This window comes from Epinephelus moara, chromosome 21 (assembly GCF_006386435.1).
Source record: "Epinephelus moara isolate mb chromosome 21, YSFRI_EMoa_1.0, whole genome shotgun sequence".
Lineage (NCBI taxonomy): Eukaryota > Metazoa > Chordata > Actinopteri > Perciformes > Serranidae > Epinephelus > Epinephelus moara.
The window spans coordinates 38480796-38491360 of NC_065526.1; the positions used below are offsets into that span (position 1 = coordinate 38480796).

Genomic DNA, 10565 nt, shown 5'->3' on the forward strand with positions numbered 1-10565 from the left:
CCGTTAAAGGGGTTTTTTTGGGGAGTTTTTCCTTATCCGCTGCGAGGGTCATAAGGACAGAGGGATGTCGTATGCTGTAAAGCCCTGTGAGGCAAATTGTGATTTGTGATATTGGGCTTTATAAATAAAATTGATTGATTGATTGATTGATTGACAACATAGGTTTACATGCTAGTACCTGTGATTGGCTTGCTGATTATTTATCTTCTAGGCGCCAGTGTGTAAAGTCTGGTAACTTTAATTCTGAATTCTTACCTGTAACCAAAGGTGTGCTGCAGGGCTCTGTCTTGGGTCCTGTCCTTTTTACCATTTACATCAATGATATTCTTTCCTCTCTGAATGACTGTCATGCCCATTTGTATGCAGACGACACAATTCTGTATTGCATTACTGACTCTGTACAGTTGGCCACCGAGAAACTGCAGCTCTCCTTTAATGTTCTCCAGGAGGCTCTTATTAGCCTGAAATTGGTCTTAAATGTAAAAAAGACCAAATTTATGCTATTCTCTCGATCTCGAAACCTGGATTGCAACAACACACTTTTATCAACCATAGATGGCTCACTCATAGAACGAGTCCCTGAATATAAGTATCTTGGCCTCTGGCTTGATGAAAAATTAACTTTTAAGTTTCATGCCTCTGGCTTGATGAAAAATTAACTTTTAAGTTTCATATTAATGTTCTTGCCTCCACCCTGCGACAGAAGGTTGGCTTCCTGTACCGAAACAAATCTTACTTCCCATTAATCAGCAGGACGAGAATTGTTGAGTCAGTCTTTTTATCAGTTTTGGACTACGGTGATATTATTTACAGACATGCAGCAACTACAACCCTCAAACCTCTGGATTCCATTTATCACTCTGCTCTTAGATTTATTACCGGGGATAGATATGACACCCATCATTGTATTAGGGCTGTCAAAATTGCTCAAAAATGACGTTCGAATATTCCTTCTAAAAATAACTCATAGGTTCGAACCATTCGAATATTTTTTTTTTCCGCATTATGTCCACAAGAGGGCAAAGTAATACAAGGAAACATACTTGTATATGTATTAATACAAGGAAACATAACTACTTGTAGGTATTTTTATTTCAACATAAACGTCTTTGAAAACATTTACATACCTACACATTAAAACACATAAAACAATTATCTATAACATTACGTTATAAACAACCGCGGACCTTTCGCTCGCCCCCCCTCTCTGACCCGTGGCCACACCGCCCGCGGAAGCGCTGCAAATAGCCTCGAAGCACCGGACCATGACCGGCTCGTGCCCTGCAGCGATAGTTTCGGCGTCTGGTCTATTTTCTGCGAATTCTAAATTCGAATTTAAATTCGAATTTAGAATATTCGTTGACAGCCCTACATTGTATACTATATAAAAAAGTTGGTTGGTCCTCTCTTTCTGACAGATGCATGAAGCACTGATATATGTTTATTTTCAAGGCCCTTACTGGTAAGCAGCCTCCATACATTTCATCCCTACTAGAATGGCATTCTGGATCTTACTCAACTCGATCCACTGGTTTGATGTTTCTTAAGGTCCCTTTTGTACATTCAGAGCTCGGTAAATCAGCTTTTTCTTTTGACGCTCCAAACTCTTGGAATATTCTCTAACACGCTTTGGGGCTGGAGAATATACCCTCTCTTGCTGATTTTAAATGTATGGTGTCTGACTTTTGTAAATCGCCTTGTGATTGTTTTTCACTGTAATTGTATTTATGCTTTGTTGCTGTTGTAAACTCGTCGTCCCTGTAAATGAGGGAAACCTCAGTGACCAACGAGTTAAAATAAAGGTTTAAATAACCCAAGCCTCATACATCGTTGTCTTGTGTCCTTGTCTTTGACTAGGGAGAATTTCTGTTTTCAACACACAAAACTCTGAGTCTATGTCATGGTATTTGACGTTCTGTACATGACCACAGACAACATACTCATAAGCATCCAGTGACTTATAGGCTCGTAATTTCTCTCTGGTGTACACGCTCGGTTTCTCAATTAAATACGTATATATATATATATCTGGCCACTGTATATTCGGCCACTTAACGTCTTCGACCACGCCGGCGTGATCAAATCACGTGACTAGTTTATGACGTCACTGCACGAAAACGAAACCCCGTAGAGCGCTACCGTCAACTTCTCTGGAAAGTGCGGACTTGAAACTCCATGACAGTTTTTGTTTTATGTTGATACACCAAGTAAAAACGGAAATATGATAGTTTAAAGTTGAAATAAAAATAATGTTTACGCATGCACAAAGTGTGCACGGTGTGTTGGAGCAGGCGTTGCATTTATTTGAATATTTTCGTCGTTTTTTGTTATATTACGAAACGGATCAAAATGTCTGAATCTGCTGACTCTGCTCTACAGGCTGCACATTCTTGGGACGTGGGGGCGGGGCCAACTGAGCAGTGTGACGGAAGTGAAGTGTGGGAGAGTGAGGCGGATGAGAGAGGCAGGCGATAGAGTAGTGAGCGATAGTTTGAGAGAGTTTTTTGGAAGATTTGGAGTTGTTATAGTTTGAGAGAGTTTTTTGGAAGATTTGGAGTTGTTTTAGGATTTAGAGTTTATTCGTGAGGAGAAGAGGATGTTGCGGACATTGAATGTAAGACAAGCCGTGGACTTGTTTTTCGAACTGGAGGAGCAGGAGGGCGAAATTTGCATTTCACCGTCGGAGTCGGAGAGTGACTGTGACGATGAAGTTGAGGATCCGTCCTTTGTGACGGACGACAAGAGGTGAGTCAAACTTCTTATGAACATTTATTGCTTTTGTTTTTCTTATTACTCTCTTTGTAAACGTGTGCTGTGTGATTTTGTGACACACACACACACACACCTCGCGGTAAAATATATTTTACCGTGGGAAAATATTAATATTTTCCTGCAAGTGGTAGTAGCAAAACATGGAGCAGATATTGAGTTGCCTGTCTTTTTGTGGTAGTGAACTGGGTTGGCACTGAACTGTTTTTTGTTTGTGGGAAAAACGAAAGAGACTATTTAGCAAGACTATTCAGTAGTTTGGTTTAGTAGTTTTTAGTGGTAGTCTCACATAAACCTACAGGGTTTTCTACAGGGCCTCCCCAAGAATTGTTATTTTATTGTTTTTGTGTATTTTGAAGAGAGACATGGCCAAAATGAAAAAAACGCCTATGTCTTCACCTGGTTTTTGTTGTAAATAGTTATGTTATTGTTGTTTATAGTTTGATTTTATCTCAATTTGACATTTATATGTTACTTTTGCACTATTTAGGAACCCCTCACAGTCTGAGAATGAAAGGCCTGTTATATAGTTCTCTGTCTAATCGTGTACATAAACTATTTTGAAGAGAGGCATGGCCAAAATGAAAAAAAAACCCGCCTGTCTTCACCTGGTTTTTGTTATAAATAGTTATGTTATTGTTGTTTATAGTGTGATTTTATCTCAATTTGACATTTTTTTAAATTGTGCAAATTGAACTGAACTCAACTTTTTACATTGTGTTATTGTCATGTACATATACAGAGATGATGAGCAGCCTGGGACATCTACAGCCCCAGCAAGAGGCAGAGGCAGAGGCAGGGGGCGTCAGCGTGGGAGGGAGAAAAGATGCCGGTCTAGATCTCCATGTGACCGGTCATCCCAGCCACACCACAGCCCTGAGGCCTGGAGAACAGAGAGTGAACCTGATACTGCTCCAGGAGTCAGTAGGTTCATGCCCCACAGACCACCAGGAGCCCAGGTGGACATGCACGCGGTATACACACCGAAAGATCTGTTTCAGCTGTTCTTCTCCACTGCCACCGTGAAGACACTCTGCAAGAACACCAACAAATATGCAGCAATATAGCAGGAAATGGGGAAGAAGTACAACTGGGCTGACGTCGAGGTTGAGGAGCTCTATAAATTCTTTGGCCTTCTCATGTACATGGCATTGGTGTTACTGCCATGTCTCCAGGACTACTGGAGACAAAACCACATCCTGTCTGTGCCGTTTCCAGCCATGGTCATGACAAGAGACCGGTTCAGGTCCCTGATGTGGAATATCCACCCCAGCGATCCAGAGGAGGATGTCATGAATGACATGAAGAAGGGAACACCTGACCATGATAAGCTCTTCAGGGCAAAACCCCTCATGGATGAGATCCGCACTGCGTGCCAGGCTCATTACCACCCAGGGAAGGAATTGGCTGTTGACGAGCGAATGGTGGCAACCAAGGCAAAAACTGGCATGACCCAGTACATGAAGGACAAGCCAACAAAATGGGGGATCAAGCTCTTTGTGTTGGCTGAGTCAAGCAGTGGCTACACTGTCAACTTCAGTGTGTACGGTGGGAAGTCTAGCTCAGTCAGTGTGCATGGACTGTCATATGACGCTGTGATGGACCTCATTCAGCCATCATATCTTGGGACAGGATACCATATTTATATGGACAACTTCTACACCAGTCCCAAGCTGTTCCTCGACTTGGCCAGCATGAAATATGGTGCTTGCGGTACCTACAGGGACAACAGGAAAGGGTGTCCCCGTGGAAGAGCAAATGCCCTCACCCGAAAATCTGAGAGAGGTGCTGTGAGGTGGATCAGGGAGGGCCCCCTGCTGTTTGTGAAGTGGATGGACACGCGGGAGGTGTCTGTGTGCTCCACAATCCATCCAGCATTTTCTGGTGAGGTGGTCCAGAGGAGGGCAAAAGATGAAGATGGACGCTGGGCAGTGAAGGAGATTCCCTGCCCCACCCCTGTAATAGCCTACAACAAGTGCATGGGTGGGGTTGATCTTTCTGACCAGCTGATCCAATATTATTCCACCCACCGCAAAACTGCTCGCTGGTACCGGACGCTCTTTTTGCACTTTGTGGACATTGCAGCAACAAATGCATACATCATGCATTGTGAGATGAGCAGGAAACAACAGGTGCAGTCCATGACTCACAAGAACTTTCTCACCCAGCTGGTGTCTGAGCTGTGTGGAGTGGACAAGACGGGGACTCCGAACAACAGGAGCAATCAGCATGTTCCTGTTGCCATCGCCACTGTCACTGATGCCAGCCAGAAAGCCACTCAAGGCCACAGGGCATGCCAACGCTGCCAGCAGGTGGACAAAAAGAGGAACCTGACGCCATGGCGATGCAAGTCCTGTGATGTGCCCCTCTGTGTCATTGTTGACAGGAACTGTTTTGAGGAGTGGCACATGTAAAAAAAAACAACAACAAAAAAACGCCTTGTTGTAAGTAGTTATTGTTATTGTTATTGTTATTGTTGTTATTGTTGTATATAGTTCGATTTTATCTCAATTTGACATCTATATGTTACTTTTGAGTTGAGTACTTTTGCACTATTTAGGAACCCTGCACAGCCTGTGAATGTTATATAGTTCTCTGTCTAATCGTGTACATAAACTGTTTTGAAGAGAGGCATGGCCAAAATGAAAAAAAAACGCCTATGTCTTCACCTGGTTTTTGTTATAAGTAGTTATGTTATTGTTGTTTATAGTTTGATTTTATCTCAATTTGACATTTATATGTCACTTTTGCACTATTTAGGAACCCCTCACAGTCTGTGAATGGAAGGCCTGTTATATAGTTCTCTGTCTAATTGTGTACATAAACTGTTTTGAAGAGAGGCATGGCCAAAATGAAAAAAAAAACGCCTATGTCTTCACCTGGTTTTTGTTATAAGTAGTTATGTTATTGTTGTTTATAGTTTGATTTTATCTCAATTTGACATTTATATGTTACTTTTGCACTATTTAGGAACCCCTCACAGTCTGTGAATGGAAGGCCTGTTATATAGTTCTCTGTCTAATTGTGTACATAAACTTTTTTGAAGAGAGGCATGGCCAAAATGAAAAAAAAAACGCCTATGTCTTCACCTGGTTTTTGTTGGAAATAGTTGTATATAGCTTAATTTTATCTCAGTTATACTTTTGTATGTACATATTTACAACTTATGTTTACATTTTCTGCCTTTGAATTTTTTCATTGAGCATGTTTGAATTTTGTATAGTAAAGAAATTGATTTATTTTTCAAATCCGATTTTGTGTTTTTGAGTGTTTTTGGGTCTAGTATGTTAATATAGTTTGTCAGAGTGGAAAAATCATTTTCTGGTCATATAGCTAAGGTTGTGCTGAAAAAAAGATATCAAACATTGGCATGACAAACATTTTTTTATGTGGTATATAAAGACAAAAATCAAAAGTATACAAAACGGCCAAAATAGCCCAAGACCCTCAAGGGTTAATAGCACACGGATCTGGAAGTCGGACACCATTTGTCAAAGTCAACTTGTTAAGGTAACATTCCCGATCTTTTGTTGATAATCCCCTTGCATAGCTTGACAAGCTGTTGATCTCCGCCATACTTCCATTGCCAAAATGCGCACGCATACGTACTACATCATCATTGTGTACAAACTGTGATCGGGTCTATACAGGTAGTGAGTGGCTTCAAGAGCCAGCCTCAAGTGGCCATTCAAGGAGCTGCAGTTTTTGGCACTTCCATGTTGGCTTCATTTTGTTAGCCCTGGAGGTTGCAACTTAGTGCAAACTAACAGGAAAGCGGGGGAGCCGTCAATCAAGCCCAGCTTTTACACGCTGGTTCAATCAGTTCAGTGAAGTCTAATTAGGCAACAAACTGAAAACAACTGTGTGCATAGACTATGAATGTGTGAGGTTTTAATTCAAGATATACACTTAATAAAGCAACAGAGGATTTCATAAAGAAGTACGACTCTGTTTAGTGTATGTCCTACCTGATGGTGGTGGTGGAAGAGTCTCGTCCTACAGCCATCCTGTGCTCCCCCTCTCTGATCTGCTGGGCCCAGTATGGATGCAGCCATGCCACACATGACACATGGCCAGCATATACCATGGGCATTATCCAGTTTTCTATACTCAACTCACTGAAAACAAAAACATACAGTGATTGGGGAAGTCCAATACAATGTAACAGCCTGACTTTCGAATTCCATGACTATTCCAGGTTTTCCATGACTAGGGGAACCCTGCTTATATTTCACTCACTGTATTATAAAAATAAGTCATATTATACATAAATGTCACATTGAGAGTTTCTGTTATCTCTCCTTCTCTATCAGAGTTAGTCAGGACACTCGTGATCAATAACATGGATTTAAATTGCTGTGCTGTGTGGAGTAAAGACGACTCAACTTGATTGGTTGTTTGTTCTCCAGGTTGGATGATTTTTTGTTGGACTTTCAGGTGCATTAAATGATGCCATACAAACAAAAGCCTGTCTGAACTTAACAGACTGACAGGTCTCCTGGAGATTCATGTCTGCAGACTTTTTGTTGTGCTTCCAGCATTAAAAAAAAACATCTGGGAAACTTAACAGCAATATGTCTGTCTAGAGGCAGTGTCTGAATAATTCAAAGAACATGCTGTTAACAGCTTTAGTGACAATCTTCTGTAGGGGGTAGTTTGGATTTGGGGCATCCAACTCTTTAAAGCTTTTTAATGGGTCAGCCATGGTGGGGCTTTTATTGTGAAGAAGCCTCAGCTGTGACCTCGGTCAACCATGTTAGCTGTATGATGTGTAACCATATAACCGTATAGATTTAGGCAGTTTTTGCAACATGTCACAGAGGTAAATGAAACCACGGTCATGTCAACAGCAGTGATCACAGATAACCTAAATTCAATTAAGTAAAGCCTTGTTAACATCTATCAGCTGTAATCCTCAGTTCGGACAGACACAAGCCACAGCTTCATGATGGGACTGTCCTAGCCCTCTGAAGCAGACTGAAGGGAAAGCTTGGACTGTAACATACTGTATGTTTGACACAAAACGTACCTGAAGAGTTTGTCTTTATCAAAGACAGTGTCAGCAGACATGTTGACAGGGATGAGCAGATCAGGATGGGAGTCTAAATGAACCATCTTTATGTTCTTCAGTGGGAGATGTCTTGATGCAATGGCACGATATATGTGACGCACCACCTGGAAAAGATACAGTAAAATAAGCAATTTTAAGATCTTTGATTCAGTCTTATGTAATGAGAAAACTGGTTTAATGTGTGAGCTCTTTTGGATACCAATCTTTGGAAGCACCGAATCTTTCAAAGAAATTCTCCTTTACACTTTAAGTCCAGTTCAGACCAAAGATAAGATGAGTTGAAACACGGAAATACTAGCAATGCACTGTTCTGAAGCGGTTCAAAAATCTGCTGGTTCACACCAACTAGATGAAACAGTGTATCATCTCTATGCAACAACTCTGCACTTCGGTTCTGATTTCCATCTTTGCAAGCTTACTGGCTACAGTTGCATTTGTAAAGGTGATGAAACAGCGAAAAACCAAAACAAAACAAGCATCAGGTGGACTGTATTCATAATAAATATGCCCAAATAATTTCAATACGGAAACAGAGAGCTCGGTGGAGACAGAGCACCAGCAGTCAAAACACTGACTGGAGTATTTTAACTTGACCAGCGGACTTTACTACAAGCCAGTTGACTGCTGAAACAGGTGACCAGCCTTGTGTTCTAAAACCTGCCTCTGGCGATTTGATCTGCTGAGTTGCACGTGACACCATCAGCCGTCTTGAGTCAAGCTCAGACCAGCCAGTTCACACCACTGCCACTTTTCTCTGCAACATTGTAAAATGGTTTTGTCTCGTCGCAAATAACTGGGCTGTACTGGGCTTTACATGTAATTTAGGATTTAACACCAAAACTGTGAGTTTGCTGAGATGGAATGAGCTAGAAACATGAAACGTGACACCATTACTGGAATTGATATGAAAATGCTCCCCAAGAAACATGACCCAAGTTGGCCACATGGTGGCGCTATAAGTAACTTAAAAAAAATAAAAAAATAAAAAGGCCACGCCCCTCACACCTTAAGTCCAGTTGACTTTAAATTTGGCACACATATGAAGCTTAATGTGCTCTACAAAAAGCCTCAATACCATTAAGTTCTCCCTACCAGATTTTCTGCCATTTAGATTTTTTTTTGAAAATCTGTTAAATGAATCAAACTGAATTTTGAGTGTATCAACATCAAAATTGGTATTTACCATCTTATGGTGAAAGTACAACTTTCTATCATAAATGAGCAAAATTAGTCAAAAACATCGCCACCATCAGCAAATGAAAATTTGCTGATGGTGGCGATGTTTTTGACTAATTTTGCTCAAAAACATCGCCACCATCAGCAAATTTTCATTTGCTGATGGTGGCGATCAGCAAATGAAAATTTCCCTGCCATAATGCAACTCCATTTGTTCCCTTTGCTGCATGACATGCCCCCTCTATCTCCCCCTTTCACACTAGCTATATCTGTCCTATCAAATGAAAACAGGCAAAAGCCCCCCCCACCAAAAAACAAACAAACCCACAAACAAGTGTTTCCCAAAAAGCAGTGGTCAGAATTTAACCAAATTTAGTATGCAAGCTCTGGGGCCAAGTTTTAACCAAAATTTGAAGTGCCATACTGACTGGTGAAAGTGGGTGTGGCCTATTAAATTTTAACCTTTAACTCAAGATGACTTTGACCAGTCCTAGTGAAACTCACTGCAGACATGTGTAGTGGCGTACTGAAAATGTCTACCAAAAATAACCCCAATCAGCCAGATGGTGGTGCTGTAATTAAGGCCAATATTGGAAAATCCACGCCCCTCATGCCATAAGCCCAAATGATTTGAAATTTGACACACAAGTCCAGCTCAATTTGCTCTACAAAAATGGATAGTAGGCCGTAAGGTGAACACAGTTATCGTTTCATCTCGCTCCGACATCTGGGGACTACACGATCTTTATTTCATAAAAAAGATCGATACATGTTCAGCTAATCAGCGGGAGTTCGTAGCTCATAACCCCGCAAGAGTCCTGTGATCGGGGTCGTAATTCGGCACTTGTTCTGTCTGAGCGTATTGATCAGTTCCGCCTGAGCGTAGTGAGATTTGGTATGCGAGTGGTGGCACGGCCATCACGTGATCACGCTACACCAATAAGGTACCTGCATTTCGTGTCGCCATGGTTTCATTCAGCAGAGGAAAACAGACCCGGAAGTCCTCAAAAGTGAGCAGAAATGAGCTGAAACAGCGCTATTCACATCGCCATGTCCATGAAACACGATGAGACAAATAGACAATAAGGTGAACTAAGCAAAAATGTCTTAAAACACATTTGATTCAATACCTGGACATAACCGACGTATTATTACATAAACAACATAGCTGTCCAGTACGGAATACGAGAACGGCCATGTATTTTTTTTTTGTGCACTATTATCTCGTGATAACGACTTATTATTTCGCTATTTCGATATAACAAAGATTGTTTTCTCGTGATAACGAATTAATTATCTCGTTATCTCGATATAACAAAGATTGTTTTCCCGTGATAATTGTCAAGTCTGATGATTGCGCACTGGTTAATGTGATCGTAGGGCTGGGCGGTATGACAAAATTTTCATATCACGGTTTTAAGAAAAATCATATCGGTTTCACGGTATTTCATGGTATTTTGCTCAGGTTCGGCCAACTTGACATGCTGCTGTGTTGTGCTATGGCCTATTCAAGTGCCGGAATTTGTTATTTACCTGACAACGCCTGAAC

The 10565-nt window shown here is 41.2% G+C and overlaps 1 protein-coding gene across 1 annotated transcript in view; it reads right to left on the reverse strand.

Moving 5' to 3' along the window:
• c21h5orf22 (chromosome 21 C5orf22 homolog) overlaps positions 1-10565 on the reverse strand; it is a 76456-nt gene that overhangs the window by 45236 nt on the left and 20655 nt on the right. Inside the window, exons 2-3 of the mRNA XM_050074830.1 lie at positions 7799-7944; positions 6738-6887 (exon numbers count right to left, since the gene is read on the reverse strand). Of these exons, the coding sequence (XP_049930787.1) occupies positions 6738-6887; positions 7799-7944 (296 nt within the window). The remainder of the gene's footprint in view (positions 1-6737; positions 6888-7798; positions 7945-10565) is intronic.